The 22,653-nt window shown below is 43.2% G+C and overlaps 1 protein-coding gene across 3 annotated transcripts in view; it reads left to right on the forward strand.

The window, feature by feature from the left end:
- The window catches only part of MAMLD1 (mastermind like domain containing 1), an 83,589-nt gene extending 68,334 nt beyond the window's left edge, over positions 1-15,255 (forward strand). For all 3 annotated transcript variants that reach the window (XM_058847896.1, XM_058847895.1, XM_058847897.1), the window contains 3 exons: positions 11,284-11,430; positions 12,687-12,768; positions 13,059-15,255. In XM_058847896.1, coding sequence (XP_058703879.1) covers positions 11,284-11,430; positions 12,687-12,768; positions 13,059-14,068 — 1,239 coding nt within the window. In that variant the 3' untranslated portion in view covers positions 14,069-15,255. The remainder of the gene's footprint in view (positions 1-11,283; positions 11,431-12,686; positions 12,769-13,058) is intronic.
- The last annotated feature ends 7,398 nt before the right edge of the window (positions 15,256-22,653 follow it).

Genomic DNA, 22,653 nt, shown 5'->3' on the forward strand with positions numbered 1-22,653 from the left:
AGTGCTCCATGTCTCCTTGCTTTTATGCTGAACTCTAAATCATGACTGCATTTGGTGACAGCTTATCAGTGAGTGCAGCACAGAGCCTGAGACTCCTCAGGTGCCACAAGCACCCAGATCTCCTCTTCCCTGACCTGGGGGATGTTGCAAGCTGAGGTCTATGGCTCTGTGAGAATGCACAACACACATGGACACAGACACACACACACAACCTGTTACAGTATGAAGATGCTCAGCTTGCTTTTTATTTCCTCTCCCCACTCCCTCCTTCTTATTTTCTATAGTCATTGCAAAACAGGAACAAATTAATGTGTCACTTTAAACCATGAAACCACTTAGTCCATGAAGACAGATTTGGTGTCTTTGTGCTGGCAGTGACAGGCCAGCGTCACTCCATAGTGATCCAACTGTTCTCCTCTGCCCTGCACCCCACTGCCCTCCTCACCCCCTTCAAGATTTGCTCCTTGTTTGCCTGCCTCTGTTTTTGTGGTTGGTAACCAGCAGAAGAATGGAATGGATTTAATTATTTGTTGGCTGCAGTGCTGGCATGATTAAGTCAATAAAGCTGCAAGCTGAAAACAGTATAGTTACAGTATATTACTTTAACCTTGTTTATGCATGTTTACGTCCTCCTGCCCAATGTATAGCTGTATATTGTATAAAGATCTGACCAATCTTTAACCCATTAAATAATTCATAAAGTAAGAGCAGACATCAGCTACTTGCAGAGCGGATCAGTAACCATGGGGTCAGCAATAACTTTGGCTCCCTGGACCATATCCAACATGTTTAAACTCTGGTGATGTCACCAGGCAAGCTTCTAAGCTTAATCATTTGGATGGGAGCAAAGGGAAGTTAACTGCTGACATGCAGTGTCTCTGGTGTCTCTGCAGAAGAGACACATGTGAGTGCTCTGCAACACCTCTGCCTTGCAGGAAGTGTGGCTGAGGTCCAGCCTCCCAGTCTATTTGTGCACTCCCCTTTTTCCTTACAGTGAAAGTGTGGCTGGCCAAATGTTCAAAGGCACGTGTTTCCTAGACTCCTATTATCTTAAGTGACAGAGACACCAAAATACCGCAGAATTTCAGGGACATCTTGGCTGACATGAGAAGATGGTATTTGGAGGCATTTGGAAGGTTTTCTCATAATGGATTAATTTTGAATGAAAAACATCTGCATGTAAATGACAGAGAAGGACATGTAAAGGGGATGGAACCAGGAAAAGACAGGAATGTGGGAGAGGATGTGGAGTGAAACTGGACCATTCTCCCTGCAGTAAAAGTTGTCATAATAGAATATCAAGTAGGACATGCAGGAAGGTCCCAAGATTTTCACGCATAACTACCTCAGCCAGTCTCTTCTTTTTGTAAAGACAAAACATGACATGTCCCAGCACTGAGCTCTCTTCACACAGCTTGCAGCTGGGCACTGAGGCATTCTTCAGGTGCTGTGATGTCTGAAGCTGTTGCAAGCAGAGTTTTTTGAGGACTTAAGGGTCAAGGCACAGTCACATGGGGCATGTGGCTGGGACATGCTGCACTCCACTGGTCTGTGCAGCCAGGTTAGAGGCCTTAGGGGACCATTACAACACTGCATAGTTTAGTGCTGTTCTGAGATACAACCAGCTGTGACCAGACCTGGAGAAGTGCAGAGAGAACATGACAATGACTTGTATGTGGAGTGAAGCAGGAAAAACCCTTCCACCTCTCACTGGTGAGCAGCAAGGAAAGCAGCTCTGCCACGTCTGTGGTGTCATGACCCCAGGGCACAGGAGAGACACATTTCAGAAGTAAACCCTCACATTGCCTCAGGAAATTTCCCTCATTCTCCTTTTCTGGGAGGAACTTTAATTCCTTTTGGAGGGAAACTGAGACAGGAAGCAATGAAGTTGTTTGCCCATAGTCACATGAAGAATCTCTATATGACAGAACTGGAAACTGGACCTGGTCATGTGAGCCCAAGTCGATAGGAATGGCTTTTGTCCTGTGACTCAGTAATGGAACAAACTCATTGTTCAAGATCATCTCTTTAGAGGCTTGGGAATTCACCTGTAATGACCCCAGGTTCCACTTCTTCTAACAAATTGCATGCTTACAGTCTCATGAGCTCACCCTCTGCTGTGTGTCCAAAGGGACACTTGCCTGTGCAGCTGAACTGCTCAGAGTCTTGAATGGCAGCACAGAGCCATGTGTGTTTGCAAACAGACATCTAGTTTCTTCATGACTAGGACTGCTGAGGCTATTAGAGACACCCAGGTAAAAGCTCTCACGTGGTTATTTGTGAGGCAGATGGCTGTGTACAGCATCTCAGAATCCACCACATCCACCCAGTAATGAATTTTTCAGGTGCCAAAAGATAGGCAGCTTGTGTTGGAGATTAGAGCCAGGAATTTCAGTCTGCTATTGCTAGCATCTGCAGGCAGAGATCAGGGACAAAACTAACCCACAGAGCTAATGCTCATTATTCTCAGTCACTCAGTTATTCCCTGTTTCTTTTTGGTGGTTCTTTTAAAGATTCTCAATTTAATTTACCCTGCCTTTTTGGTTTAGTTTGTTTTGTTTTGTTTTCTTGGTTTGGCTTCTGCTGTAATCCAGAGCAGCAGTCTCTGCTTTAGAGAAGATGCTCCAGAATTTATGGCAAGTCATATCTGATCTGTGTAGAAATTCCATGTTCAGTTTTCTTTGTTTTTAGCTTGGAACATTGTGTGATGTGCCTGAAAATCTTTCTTTACCGGTCCGTTGATTTCAATTAATGAACCCACATACACCTAGTGATGTTTTATTATCACTCACCCATCATATGGTGTTATAGCAGCTGGTAATTTTTGTGCATTGACTGCAGTTTTTTTCTGCTTAATAGAAAACAGGGTTGCTCCAAGCATGTGATAATGCTGAATGGGGGGATCCCAACTTCTGACCCATAGCTAATATCCTGCAAGTCACATGAAGCTACTGGGGATACTTGAGCTGTATCTCAAAATACCTGATTTGTTATCAGCAAATAAACACCATAAATTGCTTCTAATGTGACATGCAGTGGTTAAATGACAACATCCTTATTAATATGTGTGTATATCAGCCTTTCAGTGTGTATGAGGGGGAGTATGAAGTGGTAAAATTATTTAAAATTAGTAGGGAGTATTTACAGGAAGACATAAAGAACTGTCAGTTGAGGAAAGCAGCATTTTATATTCTTGTTCCAGATGACCTTGCTCCAAGGACAAATCAGAGCTTTATGAAATGAAGCTGCAGATGGCTAGTCTCAACTCTGTAATAATGAAATGACACAAGAAAAAAATGAGACATCTACAGTTTGTAAATACAATCTGAATGGAAGGGGAGAAAAGGGATTTTTTTAAGGGGAGACTGAGTTGACTTGGTTACAACAGTTCAGCTTCAGGTGTTACAATAATAATTTCCATTTAAAAACATAATGGAATCCCTCCTTATTCCCCATACTGAAGGTCACCTTAAAATATTTTTCATTTTTAATGTGTCAATATCTTGGTTTTAAAGATTTGATCATGAGGATTACATAGTCACAGCCTTCTTTGTATCCATTATTTTAGCATGTTATTATCACTGCATTTTAATTTGTAAGTTATGGTGTCCTATTTTTGACACCTGATTGGGCAGATGATCTGATGAAACCCTTTTCAGGTGTTGGACTAGTTTCATCTGTTAGAACAGAGTAAGGGTGTGAGAAGTTTAATACTGAAAATGTGATGTGATACTTTGTGCCAGAATATGCTTTGTTTGTGCACTTACATGAGAAATCGGGAGTAATTATGCTGGGTTTTTCATGTGGGGAGGTTTTCGTGCAAAGGGTTTCTCAGAAGTTGTTGGATATCCAACTACTGTTGAAAGTGAAGAAGACTTGGACATCTGCCTCTGCAAATTGATCCTTTGCATGACAAGGAAAAAGAAATTAATGGAAATGTTAACAGAGAGAAAGCAGGGGATTTTCAAAATCTCAGTGATCCAGACTACCTCACTGCAGTTCACAAAGCTTTTCAGAAATGGGCAGGTAGAAAACTGATTTATCCATTAGCTCAAGATTTTCTGACTTTCACTTTGTTAGTGTGAAATATTCAGTATTTCTTTTGTCAGACCTCTTCTGCTCTCCTTAATACATGCATTTACCAGCCAGTTATTGCACTTCCCTGTCCCAGCTTCTGCTGGGTGTTGAGTTAACTTGACTCCTTTGGAATCGCAGCACCTCTGAGAGCATGACTTGACATAACACAAGGGTTGCTTGAGTCAAACCACTTTATAAGATACAAGATATTGTAATTTGTCATCACAGCTAGCACTGTCTTTTGTAGAGACAGGCAGAAGGACTACCAGCCAGAACTGAGTGAGATAGATACAGTTTTAGATTCTCTTATTCAATTTATAGGCAAGCTGCCCTCCATGAGAACAAGAGTGTGGTGTCAAGGGTTGAAGAATCACAGCAACTGTACAACCCAAATATAAATATGTGTTCTGTGCAGAGAATTCAATTCTGGATCATGACTATATGTTAAAGAGAGAGGTACAAAATACCCATCCCTGCATCTTTACAGAAAAACAGTAGCAGACAGCTTCTGTTAAAGAATGGTGGTGTTGGATGAGTCTGACCCCAGAGTGCTGCTCTCAGGTGGAAGAAAAGTGTGTGAACACATAGATCCCACTGCCACGAGGGGCCTGGCAGAGAGTCTTCCTGAAAGGTTTGCTTTGCATGTGGGATGGTGGATCAAAGCTGTTCTCCAGGCTGCCTTCACCCATGGCCTGGGAATTTATCAGGGCCAAAGGATCTGTTTTCAAGGGAGCTGCTGTTGCTGGAATCTTGATCACACCTCTTTATAAGCACTGCAATCCCTGGGAGGTTGTGTCTGTCTGTAACACACCAACTCTTCCATTCCTCAAGCTCTTGGCTGCTCCCAAAGCTGTTTCCAATGTTCCTTGTAACTACATTGATGCTGGTAACAGCATCACAGTTTGATTTCCACATGCCTGCTAAAGGATTCATTTTTTCTAAGAGAAAAATCACTATTGTAATAATTCACTCTGGATTTTCTGTCTTTCTGTTGCTTTGGTTGCTGTTGCTCTTTAAGGACATGTTTTGATGGATGAAACCAGCTCTGAAAATATTGGTAAAGTCTTTGCACAAAACCTTTATCTAATTCAAATAACTTTTTTTTTCTTTAAGAGGGGAAGTGGAGTCAGTTTCCATCTTATTAGGATTGTGGGTGCATTTTAAAAGCACTTTGGATACCTTCACAAAATTTTGTGTTGTTTAGAACAGCATGAAGTAGAAGAACAGCTATAGGGAAATCAGTGCTTCACCTGCTTTGCTTGAAGGTAGGAAGAAGATCATGATAAAATTGCTAGCCAAGTGTGGTGATCTTGTCCCTGCTCACAGCAATTAAGGAGCACTACCTTTCAAGAAAACTGTACATGCTCATGCTGTATGAAAAGAAAAAAAACTTAGAAGTTTTTTTTAACAAAATCACATATCCACAGATCACTTACAGTCTTCAAACAAAGTCTTTTCCTGACAGACAGGCCCCAAGATAAGCTTAGAAACTTGAGTCTGGCAGTATTTCACATGCTTGTGTATGAAGTAAATGGGTGAAAGATGGGAAAAAACCCCTAGATCCACCGAACTGCACAGTTTGTTTTATCAGTGTTCATACATTGTGCTAAAGCAAACACACAGAAAGCTTGGGAGCATTTTTGAACTGAAAGGCTGTTTTATCTTGAAGAGCATCTCTGAACTGTGAGCAGAATAGAGGAGAAAAAAAGACAGAAAACTTCCAAAGAGCAGATGGAGAGTTTTGTTAACGGCAAGAAGCAGAGGCAAGAAGCACAGGTAACCCCAGACTTACACACGAAACAAATGACAGTGGCTCACAGACATTACACTCTTGAGTGGGCTGACATGATCCTTTTGACAAACCTGACACTGGATTTTGTTTGCTTTATTGTATTGCATAGGTTACTATCTTAGTATCTGCGTGCATTAACAGCTGTGGAGGCCATGAGCCTTCTTTGTAAAGGTGGCATCAAGGTCTCCTGCAGGGATGCACAAAGTCACTACACTCCAGGAGTCTACATGTGGCTTCTCTGTAATTCTATGTCATGAAATTCTTTAAACTATAGAGTTGGGTGAGGCAGCTTTAATGCTATTGGTGTTTTAATGGCTTAGTCTGTAGTATTTGTAGTATGGTTGTGCCCAGGGGTCTCAGTCCTGGGATTCACAGTGAAGTGCTGCCCAAGTTTGAAGGCCTCACCAAAGAGATGCAGCACAGTTCCTGGATGGAAGAAAATGCATCAGAGGGCAAGTGGGAGTGCATGGAAATGCAGGGGCATTGGTTTGAAACTAGTGTTTTCATTTTCTCAGCAGAATACAGAACTCTCTGTATGTTGTGGATGTTCTTAAAATGCAGAACAAAACTTGGTTTGTGAAACTTCATCCCACCCCTAGGGAACAGCTGTCCCTGCCATGATAACAGATTGCCCACAAGTCCCCAGCCCAAGAGCCAGGGCCATAGAGCAGGTCAGGAGTGGCTCTGCTCAAGTCCTATAGACATGGTTTTCTGGTTGTTTCTTGTGTTTCTTATTTACTATGTGATATCATGATAAATACTTCAAACTTAGCTACCTTTGGTTGCTGAAAAAACCCCAAACCTGGTGAAAAAAGCAGTTTGTCTCGCTCATGTACTTGGAGCAAACATCCACCCTGGGTGCCTCATTTCCTCTGGTCTTTTGTTTTTATGCTGTGGCTCATCTCAACAGCCCTTCTGGTTTAAGCTCTGAAATCACTGGATTAAGCTGAATGCTCCATTGGAAGTAGAGGGAATATTTCTCAAATCAGTAGTGTCTTTTGAAATTGAATAAACTTTTTCAATTCAGGTACTAGAAGTATTTTTAATTAGCCCCTTTTCTGTTCCTCCACTACTGCTAATGTTTTTTCAGTTAGGAAGTGCAGCTCTTCCCTGACTTTGCAAATATCTACTAAAATTTGCAGTGCTGCTTGCCTCTCTCTCAGTAACCTTGCTGTGACCTGGTTATCTATTAGAACCACAAAGAATTCAGTCTCTAATTAGTCCATCTGTTAACTATTCAAATTCATTACTTAGTTTTATTGTCTGAGCCTTTAACATAATGCTGAATGGTCTCACCTGGCAGCTTATTTCTTATAAAGCAAATGTGCCTTTCCAAGAGCCATTTTGGTGCAGATAACTGTCTTTTCAGCATTGGACAAATGAGACTGTCTAGCAGCCTGCAGTCCCCTTCCTGCCCCCACTGAAATAAATTGTACATCTCCAATAGCTCTGGGCTTAAGTCAATACAGTTTAACATGTACAATTTCTTTATTATTTTCTTTGGAGTTACACCGTAAGAGCAGATGGGAAAGTTTAATAATGACAAATGAGTTTAGTGTTTTCATATAGTCCTAAAAAACAATGAATGCTCTTTATTAAAGATTAGAGGACTTTTTACATACTTGCTAAAGAGTGATTACAACTGTGGTTCAGATCCTCAGAAACTCTTGCTTTTAAATTCTTTTTGGACTGTTTTTTAATGAGGATTCAGAGGAATTAGGGGCCATAAATTTGCTCATTCTTACTTAAGTGAAGCCACAAAGTGATTACTGGATATTAAGTATTGAGGACTGAAGTTTATCAACCATGTTCACACAGAACAATTAATCTCTATGCTTATTTGCTGCAGCTGTGCATTTTCTATGCAGTCAGATGATGGAGTTCAAGCTCGTCAGTGGATTTTTGGAAGGATGTCAGTTCATACATGTACATAGTAGGGCTCAGTGGCACTGTTTGCACGCTTTCCATTCAGCAGTTGCCTGAATGGTTGTTAGGCCAGAACCACACTCACTACAGCTGGGTGCAGAGACCTGCAGATTTGCCCATTGTGTACCAGCTGGGCGGCTGTGGGGCACTGGTTTCACTGGGCTGTGTGGCACTGGTTTCACTGGGCTGTGTGGCACTGGTTTCACTGGGCTGTGGGGCACTGGTTTCACTGGGCTGTGGGGCACTGGTTTCACTGGGCTGTACAACAGCCTTTACAGTTGCAGTCAGTGGCTGAACAGTGACAGAAGCATTACACATTCCTGTAAGCTTGGACTCTTTTCTCCCTGCTCTTGTAACTAGTACATGAGATACTAAGTCAGAATTGTGTAGTTTCCCCCAAGGCCTTTCTGAGCAGAAATTGCCCCATTGGGAAGCCCAGGGAGTGCTACAGGAGCTCTGGACCTGCTGTGACACTACCTGGCAACAGGAACACATGTTGTCAAATGCACTTTCCATTTCTAGGTCTGTGTGTGATGTGCCATTTAATTAGGGATTCTGCCCATTTTAATATAAGTTTTGGGAGGGGAAAACGGAGAAAAAAACCCTGAAACCTAAATGCAAATGCTTTTAATGTTTTTGGGGGGTTTGGGGGGTTTTTTGGGGTGTTTTTTTGAAAGTCAAGGAGTCAGAACCTCCCATAGCTCTCTTCACCCTCCAATGTAACTGTACGTCTCAGCCACACAGACCCTTGAGTGGAAACACCCACTTTGAACATTCCCAGCTTTGGCACCAGAATCCTCCTCTCTTTGCTGTCTTCCTGGATTTACAATGGAATAAATCCAAACTACAGGTGAGTTAAGATTATGGCTGCTTTGGCTTGATTTTACTAGGGGAAGAAAAGTGATTTTTCTTGGGAAGTGATGAAAAGGAAAAATATTTAAAGTTCATTAACCTTTAGTACAGATTGCAGTGTCCTTTAGACTACACCGTAGCTATTCTTAGTCATGATGTGCAAGTGGTTATTTATTATTGTACAGGAATACAGTAGTTCCCACTAGTGGTGAAAAAAGAGAACTTTTTCCTTTTCCTTTCTGTTTTTCTTTCTTGTCTTAATCTAAATGTAAACTTGTAGAAGTCAAGATTTTGAATTCACTCTTTGGCTTCTCATCTATGCTATTTTGTCCTAAATTCCCCAAAAGCAAACTGCATATCTCTAGACTGTTTCTTTACTGGCTAATTTAGTGTTATACAACTTTGCTCTGAAAAACTCAGCAACTCATTAAGTGTATTTGCAAATAAACTTTGCTGATTGTCATTATTGTTATAGGGTGCCTGCAGAAAATCAGGTATAATTAAGCAGTTGTACCTCTACAGCACAACAGCAACAATTAATAATGTGATTTACACTTCTTTGCCATTAATAATATGGAAAAATCAACATTATTTTCTTGATGCTGTTTAGGAGAAATTAGAATGAGGTGGACATGATTAGGAGAAGATACTTTAATGTTATGACTTGTTAATGCAATAGCCCAGAGCAAGACATCAGAATGATTGTCCTTACACTAAAACTCCTTTGCTTCAGTAAGCGCAGACCCTCTGTGCACCACAAGATGAGTTTGGAGGAAATTGGATACATGGCAGGGATTTTGGTGGTATGAACATTTTAGCCTCTTTCATGTGCAGGGTACACAAACTGAATCTCTCCACTTTCAAATATTCCCCCAAAGGCAATTTGCTTTATTCAAAGCTTAACTGTGGCTGCAGAATCCTGTCTGACATGAAAGCAGACTTCCAGCTTAAAATGAACTTTCGTATTTACATCTGTAGTAAATCATATTTACTTTTTCCCTCCCCTCCTCTTTTTCTGTGGGAGAGAGGGAGTAAAATCATTAGGAGGGAAGGGGAATGAGGAGAGATGTGTCCAGCAGGATTGTAAGCAAAGTACCAGTAATAAAATCTAGTCTTATGAGACTGCCCATGAATAGGAATGATAATGAGAGCAGTGATGAGGTGCAGGTTTGTGTTTTTTAGTAAATTATCTAGCAGGCATTTACATTTCATCAATTGTACTTTTGCATAATAGACCAAAATGCTACAACAAAAGGAGGCCCCATAAAAACGAGTAATTTCAGTGACCTTCTTGGTAATCCCTCTTAGAAAGAATGACTTGGAAGGAGTTGGATGTTTCCTCATGATGAAGCCTCTGGAAAGGTGCCCCAGGCTCAAGGAACTTTCCTGGTGACAAATGCCTTCCAAGGCTTCCTTCTGGCCACTCTGAAATATGACTCGTATCCTGTTTTCTCCATCTGAGCATTCTTCTAATTGTCAGATGTCAGAAGGCAACAACCATTTTCTTCTTGTTTATCTCCTGATAACATTGATTCTCAAACAAAGGATGTAGGCTTCCATTCTGAAAACAAAGGAAGCATGGCCCAGCTAAGGATGCTGGATATAATATACATACTTCTCCCTGCCAGTAATAACTTAACATCATAAATAATGTAAAAGCTGAATGTGAAGACAGAGAACGGGGAACACACTGGTATTGCTGTTCCTAGGTACAGCACTAACAGGATCTTGTCCTTAGCAAGGCCTTCTTCCCTCATTTTTCTCTTGTATTTCACTGAATACCTGACAGCTCCTAAGATGTTTAGAACTCAGTATTTTTTAAATTATTTTTCCATTTTTGGGTTGTGTCTTCACCATATTCTGGTCAATTTTTTTCTCTCCTCTCCACCATACTGTCTTTGGAAACAAGAGCTCAGCTGTCAAAGTCAATTTGGATCTTTCACTGAGGACATAGAAAGAGGCTGGTTTTTGCCAGGCAGGAGCAGGGCTCACTGCATTTATTACTGATTTGTGCACAGGCATGACCTGGCCCTGCATTTCTGTATGTTCTTCTCTCCTTTCACAGTGACCTCTTCTTGTTCATCTGATCTTGAAACCCACAAGAACCACTTCAATCCCAGGTCCATCTATTCCTTGTCTCTCTGGGTCCCAGGTCTGATGGCACTTTCTCTGTTCCTATTCCTTCCTTAGTTTGCTCTTTTCCTGTAGGTTTTTCCTTTACATTCACATGCCAAATCCTACCCTGATGCAACTTTCCTTTCTGTCTGTCTTTCACTGTAACAGTTGGAGAAGTTGTGAGAAAATGTGATGCTTTACTCACACCCCTTCTGCCAGCCAGGCAGCCCTGTGACTGCAGCAGTGGTAGTGAATGGGTCCCCATGGCCTTGGGCGACTCACAGGGAATTTTGGATTAACCTTTAGCTTCTCGCACTTCTTCTTGTGCTTATCCTTAGAAATCAGAGCACTTCCCCACCTCTCACTGTCCTCACTGTAACACACAGGGCCATGTGAGTCCATGAGGTATTTTGGCCTTGGGACAGCTGAAGACTGAAGAGAGGGCATCAGCAGAGAGGATAAGGGCTTCTGTTGTTACCTCCCTGATGAGATTAATTTTCTTTTTTTATCTTTCTTGGCAGGATCAAAATCCTGGACTTGCTGCCAGATTGCAGGAGCCAGGCTCCATCCCAAGCAGTGGCTCTGTGCCGGCACCAGCCACGGTCAACGGGTACACAATGAGAAACCATTTACTGAAGCAGCAAATAATGAAACGGCAGCTGATGCAGGTATGATGCTGAATGCCTCTGTGGGTTGCTGTGCACCTCACTGGGAAGGACAGGACTAACTGGAATGAGGAAATCATCAGTCAGCAAACACTGAGAGTGATGCTGGATTTGCTAGGCTGAGTCAAACTAAGGCTGCGGTGGATCTAGGATGAGGCCAAGAGAGGCCAAGGCCAAGTGCTCTCTGCCAGAGTTGAGTGCAAATCTGCCCCCTCATATGCAAGGGAAGGATTTGGTCACCTCCATATCCCTGACATCATTTTTGGTCAGCCACAGAGTTGGGAGGGAAGATGCAGAGAAGGGAGACTTGGAAAGTGAATCAGCCCCAGAGAGATGGTCTCCATGCTTGTCTTTCTCTCTGTTTTCCCAGGAATTTAGCAGAGCAGATGTTAGGCTTCAGTTTGTCTTAAGACTTGACTGGTCTCTCTAGCAACAGAAGCCGCTGTAGGAGGTTTGCAACAGGCTCTGTGAGGAAGCTGGGATGGGGAAATCCCACAGATCAATTGGGTAAAGCAGCTCTGACCATGTGCCTCTGACTTTCTGAATGTGCTGCTGGATTTTGGTCAAGGAGACTTATTTCTGTGGATGGGAAATAAGATGAGAAGTAGCTCAGTAAAACCCTCAATGAAGTCCTGAGCTGCTCCTTGATCAAACTCCCTTTCAAACCCATCTCTACCTCCCTGACATCACTTGGCTTCAACTTTTTCTGGGCCGCTCTAACATGGGGAGCTCCACCATCGCCAGGTCACAGCTGCTGCCCACAGCAGGGATGTGAGTGAGTGGTGGGTTCTAGGGCTAAATGGTGGGAGACTTGATTCAGGTCACCTGGAGTAGCCCAGCAATACCTTGCTCAGGGAGCACCTGCTGTGGATCCTTGGCTCCTAGGTTCTGGATAGAAGTGGCAACCAGCACACAAGGGGATGGTCCACGTGGGCAGAGCCTCCAGCAGCAGCACACTTCACTCATAAGCTGGTGAACATAGGAGTCTCCATGTTAGTCCAGCTCCCCTTTGGCTGCCTGCACAGCATCTGCTGAAGGTTGCAGTTCCCAGTGCTGGGCTGGCATCAGGACACCTTTGCAAGAAGGGGAATGTGAGAAATTAAGATTCAGTCTGAAATGAACTGTCTGGGCTGAGTCTCATCAAAGTAGGGGGGTAAAGGGTGTATGGGAGAAGTTGTTAATGATAGTGGCTATGCTTCAAGTGTCTGCTGCTCTTTTGCTTGTCAAGAAACTTCACTATTACTCCCCTTGCTTTCCAGGAAAAGCAAAGACAAAACATGCTGGGAGTAACATCTGAACAGAGAAGCTTGTTTGTGGCTCAGCAGATAAACCAGTTTCAAGGTAAGGAAGGAAATGCCCTGAAAATGGTCTGAAAGTCCTTGAGATGCCAGGGTCTGGTGTCTGGTTAAATAGAGACAATGATTCTCTGCCCTGAATTAAAAGCATTTTCCATTTTATCACATATCATGAGATTCCCGTTTCCTTATGGCTCCAGTATAACTCTGTTACAAAGAACACAAAGGTGAAGCCCCCGTGACATGAAAGAAAGACAGAGCAGCAGGTTTTTAAGGTTTTGCCACATTTACAGGGTGAATCTGTGCTCACCAGCTAATGTGTCTCTTTATCCACAGCCGTGCAGCAGCCCATTCCTGCTGACTGCAACCAGGTAATCCCAGCTCCTCTGCCCAACCACCGCATGCTGCCGTCAAACCCAGCAATGCTCCAGAGCACTTTGGGCTCTGGCATGGCCTCAGCCACTGCCAGCCAGAGCAGCGGGACAATGGTGATGATTCCACACAACCCTGGCAAGCAGCAGGGGATTTTTCCACCTAATTCTGACTTTAACATCCAGCTGCGGCCAAGCCAGAACTCACTAGGCATGAACTCAGGGTGCCAAACTGTTCACTCCACTGTGAAGCCAGGAATGCCAATGGGAGGGTTCAGTTCTGGCTCCTTAGCAAATCACTCTGCAGCACAGCAACACTTGAGGCAGCCAAGCGTGCCAAGAATCCCCAATGTCTACCCCAATTCATCTGCCCAGATGTGGACACCAACTACTGTGCCAAGAATGCCAAATCAAAGCCAAATGGATACCAGCATGCAGCAGTTTTCTGGGAGCACGGTGTTCTCCAAACAGAGCATGAGGCCAAGCACACCAGGTCAGGCATTCTCCCAGCAGGCTGTGGTGCCACCGAATCAGATCGCTCCCAGCATCCAGGTCAGGCAGATGCAGAAACTGAGCATGGGACAGTCTGGCCAGAGCTTGAGCTCAATGAATAATCAGAACTTGAGAAACAGTTTAACCAGGGGACCGTTGCCAACTATGAATGTTATGAAATCAGTCTCCCAAGGAGTGTCCAGTTTTAACCACCTCAATCCTGCCCAAGGCCTCGGCCCAACAAGTTACCCTTCCACTGTCCAGCCCGACACCTTCAGCAGGATGAGCACTGCCACTGAGCTGCCCCAGTATGACTTTGTGTCCCAGCACAGCAATTCCATCATGCCTGCCAACTGCAATGACACTGACTTCCTCGACTCCCTCATGAAGAACAGCAGCAGCAACGATGAAGAGTGGTTGAACAATCTGACAATGATAGATGACATTTTGGGACAGCACGCTCAAAGCTCTGGACACGTTTAGCTTGGAGAGAAGCAGCCTCATTGTAAATAACACACATATGGCTTTGAACAGAACAGATACGTGAAAGCCACTGTGTTGTTCAATACAGAGGGAATAGACCCAGCCAATTCTTTGCCTGCATCAAAGTTTAATATTAGCAGTTTTTCAGATGACTGTATATATTTGAATATTTTGTAAATTATGTTTTCCTAAACGTTAAATGTAGAAGTATTTATACGTCTTTGCTGGACTTCTTGTAAATAAATCTAGAGCATAACTTTTGGTTTTATTATAGGGATTTCATTATACCTTGTTATAAATATGTAAATAATATTGTTAGTTTCAGTAATACTGTGTATTACAGCATAAAATACTTATGTTTTTGACATAACTTAACACATGATCTAGGGGTGTCATTGCAACCAGATAAGCAGAAGTCAAATGTGGCACCTATTTTCCCGTATCAAGAGGAAAGATTGAAAAGTTGCATTAAAAAAAAATAAAGTCCCTAAAAGGAGCTGCTGATTCCCTCATTGCTTAGTATTGAAGACAAAAATTGTTGCATAGGTCCTATCCAGGCACCCAGTGCATTCAGGGAGCTGCTTGCAGACATCCATTTGCCAGATCCTGGGAATGTTCTCAGCTTGATATGCTCCAGTAGGTTGCTGTGCCACTGACAACACGGCAGCGCTGTCCTGCAGGGAGTGTGTGCTTGTGACCGTCCAGCTGCTGGCAGGTGTGTGCCTGGGCTCACAGGTTCACCATGGTGTGGCCCATGGTGGCCACACTGGACAGGAGGTGCTGGGCATGCACTTCCCAGCTTCCAGCCACTAGTCCCTTCAGCAAAAAGGTAGCTCTGGTTTGTGCACCTCTGCCATGTGTATTTGTAGTGTACAGGTGATTTGTTCCTGGTTTTAAGGCTTTTCATAATTTCTGTTTTAATGTAAGACTTTTTTCAGGGAAAAAGTCTATAAACATTAATAGTTATTTTTTGATGTTTTTCTGCCAGCTACTATTGTTCTCTGTATATTTAAGAGTCTGTTTATAAAAAGGTTCACTGTACTATAAACTTCTTAAAATGTTCATACTTTGTGTAATCATATTTTAATAGTCACATCATACTTCGCAATACATTTGTAATATAATGTCCGCTTCAAGCACAGAGTGTTTTTTTCTTCATACCATAATAAACTGCCAGGGGAAAATTGGTTATCTTTATGTGCTCATTTTTCAGTTACAGTATTTTGCACCCACAGGTAATTGAATTAATTTGATTTGTCCAGGATGCTACAATGTCAATCTAATAACATGGAAAAACGCATGTCTGCTGTTGGTAGGAGCAGTGGGCCAGACAGAGAGTTTAAGCAGGCTTTAATTTTATTTTAAGGTGGGATTGCTGAGGCCCACTGTTCTTTTTGAGTGAAAATTATAAGTGAATGTGAAATTAATCTCTGTTGGGATGTTTTTTTTTTTACATAGCACCATGTTTATTTAAGTGGCAGTTCTTGTCTGTAAATGCCAAGTGTGAGGCAGTGAGAAGGTGACCTTGCTCATTCTGTGGCACCTGCAAGGGCAGTGGTGGGTACAGAATGTCACTCCTTCGACACAGAAATTATCTTATGGGAGAGCTGGTGCCTGTCCTGTGGGAGACCAGGCTGAAAGAAGGGGTAGGAAAGAACAGGAAAACTTTAGCAATGTTAAATAAATGCACAAATAGAATCTGGAGCTAAAAATGCCTCCATTTAACTGAGCCAGACACTGCCCCAGATTCCTGGTGGAGATGTGTTGTTGCTGCCCTTTGTCCCAAGCACATTGTGGGCACGGAAATTCTGAAGAAATCTCCTGGGGAGATTCCTTGCTGGAGGTAGGAGGGTGGCAAGGACATTCCTGTCCTGGAGTGAGTCCTTTCAGGAGCCTGTTCTTGAGAGCTGAACAGCAGAAAACATCTCCTAAAGTCAAAAATGAGAGGAGATGGTCAGGGTTTAAAGCAGCCAGGCACATGGTCTGCTGCTGGTGCACAGATGGGCAGGACACCTCCCCAGGTACAACCACTCCAGACTTGTCAGAGATCATTGTGGCTTCCTGTGGGCAAAGGCAGATCCCATGGAGCCAGAGATTTGGAGGGGAATGACCCCTAACCAGCTTCATCTCAAGTTTGACATGTACTTGTATGAAACCAGGGTAAGGAAGAAAAAAGCCAGTTTTTCCAGCAAAGGAAACCAAACAATTGCCCAAAACATAGAACTCAGCAAGTGTCTGAGTAAGGCAAAAATGCTGACTTGCCTCTGGACAGCAGAGATGGGGAGAAATGCCCATGAGTGAGTTTGTGGTGAGGACAAAGGTGAGTTTGTTTGGCCGTGAAAACTGGCACAATTTCAGCAGTTTTTCTGTTGACAGCTGTGTCCTTCCAGGGCACGGGGAGCTTCATGGAGTGGCAGATCTTACACAGGTCTGGGATCCAGAGGCACTCAAGCCCTCCAGGTGAGCAGCATAGCAGCCACTGATGGCAGAGAAAGCTACTGCCCACATGCTCCTCTTTAGGATATTAATAAAAATAGAAAAAAAAGTCTTCTTTTCATGCTTCATGTTGTTTGTGTCAATACACACTTCATCTTTTCAGTTCTGCATGATTTGGGTTACAAACACTGTGTGGAAGATGTCTTCAAAAGCCAACTGTTTCCAACAGAATCTTTGGAAAACGGTTTATCTTGTACCTCTGTTATGTATGCACTTGTTTTCACTCTGGGTTTTTTTTGTCTTTCTTTTGAGATGGTAGAGCTTTTCACCCCATTGCATCCCATTTCTAATGCCTCAAGAGGGAATGATGATCCTTCCTTTCCACAGAGATGTTGTTGGAAGAAGAATGGGAGTAAGTATAATTATTATCTTGCTGGTTGTACTTGTAACTACTCTTTAGTAAACATCTTTTGGGGAGTTGGCACATAACCACAATGACCAATGCCCTGCTTGGGTTGCAGCCCAAGCACAGGGCTGCTGCCTCTCTCTGGGTCTGCTGGCAGCTTGGGCTGGAGCACAGGCACAGAGAAGTGCAGGGCGAAGACATGATGAGCATGGACGAACATTCCAGCAGCTGGAGTACCAGCACTGCAGTCCTGGTTGGTGTCAGGCTGTAACAGTTAATGACAATTAATTGTCTGGTTTTTCTGAAAAAAACTACTTTTGTCTGTACTTTGCCTTTTCTTCTCTCTGTTTAAATTATGAATATGCTTGAAGTGTCATCCTGCCTTCACTGTCGTGGTCTGCATCATTAAGGCAAATAGTTACAGCTAGTAAGGGCTAGTGAGTTGTAGGACTAAAGATATCTATGTGGTTCTCCTGCTGTGTTTACTGGAGCAGCAGATCATCCCAGAAGATGTACATGGACTTACACCGTGAGCCAAATTCTGCCATCATGCAGTGTAAAGACACAATAGATCTCCTGAAGGCAGTGGTGTAGTATGGGATTTATACAAACAGAAATAAGAGCAGCATGTGGTGCTCTGGCAGTGCAAACTGAATTTGGATTTCTAAAATTGTTGCAAGGAATGAAGTGTCTGACAGCACTCACTGTTGAAAGCCATTATTTATTTTCCATACAAGTTACATCATCAGACTGCCCTCATAATTATGGCCATGAAAAAACAGAGACAAGGCAGTAAGCTTTTTCTCTTAGATTCTAAAATAACATCAAATGCCTATAAAGTCCAGAATTTCCAAAGACGATCTCTCTAAAAGCCCCTCTCACTGAAAGATTAGTAACATAGGTAAGCCAGACTTACTATGGAAACATTCTCTTTGTGGATTGTAGTAATCTAAAGCAGCCCATTTATAATTAAAAAAAAAAATAGAAAAACACACTAATTCCAATTAGACAGTAGGCAGGGAGCTCCTAGGAATAGATGTCATGGGAGCTTGGATCAGACAATTTCCCTGGGAAGCATAGCCCTGACCTATGCAGAACCTGAGCCCTGCTGCTCAGTGGCTCTCCAGGATTGATTACATGTCTGTCTTAAGAAGCTTTCAACAAAGGAAGTTGATGTTGAACAGCTTTCAACAAAGGAAAGCACTGATGTTGAAGTGTAAGGTCAAGCTCTCCTCATGTGTAAGATGTTGTAAATCAGGAGCTATTCCACTGCCTGCTGCAGGGCAACCCCTGATTTACACATCTCTGGGAGCAGAACAAGTACCTGGCAAGAAGCTGGCACTTGTGTCATGCTCCTGCCTACATGACCCTCATGGTGGGAGAGGCACCACAGATGTGCCAGGTAACCCCAAGAGAGGACTTGCTCCCTGCTGGTACTGCAGGGCCATGGGGAAACATGAGATAAGTGGCCGCTGTACCAGCTTTGCCTGTCTTCTGCTGCCATCTGCACTGATGGGCAGGTGGTTCATGCTCCTGGGGGGACACTTGGCCCACACAGTTATTCAGGCTGAGTTTAGGTTTTGGTGGTAAACTCCAAATTAATGCCTGTTTCCTTCTATTCCCTAATTAGATATAGATATAGATATAGATATAGATATAGATATAGATATAGATATAGATATAGATATAGATATAGATATAGATATAGATATAGATATAGATATAGATACATAAAGATATAAAAGATACAAATAGAGAGAGAGAGAGAGAGAGAGAGAGAGAGAGAGATAGATAATAGATAGATAGATGATAGATAGATAGATAGATAGATAGATAGATAGATAGATAGATAATAGATAGATAGATAGATAGATAGATGATAGATAGATAGATAGATAGATAGATAGATAGATAGATAGACAGAGCAAATATAAAAAAAAAAAAAAGTCTAGAAAAGAGTGAGGTGTTTTGAATACCAATAAGGGTCTCTCCTGGGCAAGCTAAAACAGAATTCAAACTGGCAGATGGAGGAGTTCCTAAGAACTTAAGATTCTTGCTGGGCAAGAGGCCTGCTCTGTACAATCCTGAATGAAACCAGGGACAGGCACCTTATTAAAGCAGTTGGGCTGAAACTACCGAGCTGTAGTAATCACAGCCATGGTTGCTCCCTCCCCACTCACTCAATGGGTTTGTAGCATTGCACAGAACAAATACACTGTTTTATACACATCTCGATCCCTTTATCATTACATGGCAGGTCTGGGTCCTGGCTTCCATCCCTGCACTGCCTGAGACAGCCATTCACCTGACATGGGCTTGTGCTGTGTCAGTCTGTGTGTGTCAGTGCTGAGCTGTGGGTGGTGGTGCTGGACTGAGTGTTGCTGCTGGGCTGTGTGTGATGATGTTATACTGTGTGTGATGGTGCTGGGCAGTGCCTTGCTGCTGGGCTGTGTGTGATGATGTTATACTGTGTGTGATGGTGCTGGGCTGTGCCTTGCTGCTGGGCTGTGTATTGGTGCTGGACTCGTGTTGGTGCTGCACTGAGTGCTGGTGCTGGGCTATGTATGTTGGTGCTGGGCTGTGTGTTGGGCTGTGTGTGATGATGTTGCACTGGGTGCGATGATGTTGGGCTCTGTGTTGGTGCTGGGCTGAGTGTTGGTGCTGCGTTGTGTGGCATGCTGTTTGTGATGGTGTTGGGCTGTGTGTGTTGGTTCTGGGCTGTGTGCACCTCTGTAGCAAAGTGCTCATGACCATGCATGATTTCTTCACTTTTTGGAGCTAAGGTTGGATCTTTATTAATTTTCTCAGGTTTGGCATGACAGTGGTCTGGATTACATCATGGATACATGCTGATTAAAACAACCCACTGCCACAGCAGTGATTTGTCCCCACAGCCCAAAGGGCCCGTGGCTGAACCCTGCTTCCAGTCTCAACATCTGTCAAAGCCAAAAACCACTGAGAAGCTCCTGAGGTTTGTGTATCACGTTGTTTTTGTCCTTTTCAAAGTATTTGATGCTGCAATTAAATGTCTTTAAACAACTTGGCTGAAGAAGAAATAAATGCCTTTTAAAGCTTAAAGTTGAATTTGTATTAAAAAAGGACATTTTAATTGTTCTGATGTTGCCTTAATCCTTTTTTAAGGAGTGAAAGGATACACGTGCTGACCCTGCTGGGTTCCCTGTCCTGGAGCTATGCTGTGTTTGATGGATGACTGGGACAGACAAGACCCTGGCAGTGGCAGGGGTAGTGAGACTGGCCTATTTTCACTCCAAGGGGAAACCAGCCCAAAGCTACAAAGTTGTGAAATCTCTTTTTTTGTTTTGCTGATAAAGAGCTGTGCTTTACTATCCAGCTGCAGAAACATGCTTTGTTTCAAACTTAGAGACTGCTCCTTGTCAACCCTGTTGGCTTTGTATGGCAGCCAGGAAAAGTGAATTATCTGACAGCTTCCTCTCCTTTCCTCTTCTCTTAGCAGCCCATAAATTACCATTCTCTCTCACCTATTAGCTGACTGCACTATTTGCCTAAGTGGTTCCCATTAACCCCTCGTTTGAGCCTTACAATCCTTAATAAATATATATGTTTTCCTCTGCTCTTTCAGGATAGTTGATGATGTTCATTAGCAGTGGGGGACCATTGAGGCACAAAAGGCTCAGGACTTGAATCCCAAAGAAACTTAGGTGCCTAATGAGGCAGTAGGATTTTTCAAATGTAGTAGGACCAGCAGCCACATCTCATGCGCAGTGGCTTGTGTGTTACCACCTGTGCAGATCCGGGAGGATAACCTGGTTGTTTCTGTATGGCTTGTGGTGGGCAAAAAGGGGCTGTGAGTCATGCTCTCCTCCGTGCAAATTCTTTGCTTTACTCAATACCTTGCACACCTGGCCCTGCCATAGGGCTTGGGTTCACACAGAGAACATGAGCAGGTCACCTTTCTTGGCCAATATTCCTGCCAACAAACTCTTCAAAAATGCCACCTGTGCGTCTCGAAGAGTAGTCCTACTCCTTCTTCAAACATCCAGTTACTTACTCGGTGGAGGTTTTTGGCCTATAATCTGTAGTACACTTCTAATACTAATGCAGCAAGTACCCAGACAAGGTACTAGAAGACCATGAAGACACATGAGGAGACAGCAGGAGAAAAGGGAAAAATTTGAGTTTTGATCCACCTCCAGAGGAAGCAAGAGGTTCCTGTTTGCAGTGGGGAGTATGGACATGCATTTGGATGGGAAGCAGCCTGGCTTTAGCCTCTGTGCAGCACAGCTCCTTCAGCATGGGCTGGAAGATGACTGCTGCTCTGGGTGACAGGGAGCAGCATACTCCTCCATGCCTGGCTGGCTGTGGCCAGAATAGGACAACTGGGCCTGTAACATCACCTGGGTAAAACCTGAAATGAAGGAAGGACAGAGGAAGGGAGGGAGGGAAAGAGGGTGCATAAATGCGCTGGAGACAGCATGGCTAGACCTTCACTTGCAGCCTGAAGTGATCCCACTGAACACGGACAACCTTTCCTGAAATCCTGTGGCACAATCAGCTTCCCTGGAGCCTGCACTCCGAGTGGAGCCTACAGAAATGTAATAGTTTGTCTTTGTTAGTGGAGAGCTGGGCATGTGGGAGGTGGGTTTGCACACCTGATTGCTGTGGAATACTCTTTTGCTGCTCTGTAGAGCCCTTTCCTTCCTCTGGGGAGGCTTTCTGCCCAGTGGTGGGTTTGTCACTGTAAATAAGGGGCTGCTAGTGCCTGTGCCTTAGCTTATCTACCCATAAAATTCAGATAGTCCCTCATCCACAGATAGTTTGAGGGGTAACTGTTTAAGACTAGACCTATTCTATTTTGAATTTGGTACAATTAACCAACAGTGCAAAGTCATCTATTTGGGGGAGGGGGATGATCAGGAGTGTGATTAGACACAAAATAATTGATTGCATCAGATTCATTCTCAGAGGAACCTGGCGGGATGGGAGCTATGATATGGATACAGCATTCAACAGAGAGGAGACAAGAGGCAGCAAAAAAGGTAACTTTATCCTGGAACAGTTATCAGTGTACAAGCCAGAAATTATGCCCCCAATTCTAGCTGCTATGCCAGAAGCTAACATGCTAAGCCATGTGTAGATCTACCACCACAAAAACATGCTTTTCCAGAACTCTAATTCACAGGGATATGAAACATCTTCACCATTCTACCTCTTGCTTCATCTTGCAGGCATCTCCATGACCAGCTGGTTTAGGTACTCAAATCTGACACCTCTTGAGCTTCTAATGGATGGTTAATGCACTCAAAATGTAGTGAGACACCATCTGCATCCATGCTTGTCCTGGCATGAAATTAGGCAGACTCTTTTCATCTTCTTGCACCTAGAAGTCTGATGATGTTTCCATTTTAATTGTCTTTCAATTGGTAATTTTATTCCTCTTGTCAGCATCCACAATAAGCATGAGAAGTTTTTTGTTGGGAAGGTAGAATTAGAAAGAAATCATAAATATGACTCTTTAGCCAGAAAGGCTAAGGAAGAAATACTAATGAAAGCACGGTTTGAATAATTCAAAGAAACCGGTCTGGTATGCCAGAACACATTCTTTCCCCCAATAAAACTAAGCTAAGACCCCTCTCCCCAGCCTTATAAGGAAAGGTCTGAAGGACCCTGAGATAACTAAAAATATGCAAAAGCAGCAATTTCTATAGGTCACACACAAATGTTACTGTATTAGTATACTTAGAAAGATTGGTTAGTGAAGAAA

The sequence above is a fragment of the Poecile atricapillus genome, chromosome 12 (assembly GCF_030490865.1).
Source record: "Poecile atricapillus isolate bPoeAtr1 chromosome 12, bPoeAtr1.hap1, whole genome shotgun sequence".
In the NCBI taxonomy this organism is placed as follows: Eukaryota; Metazoa; Chordata; class Aves; order Passeriformes; family Paridae; genus Poecile; species Poecile atricapillus.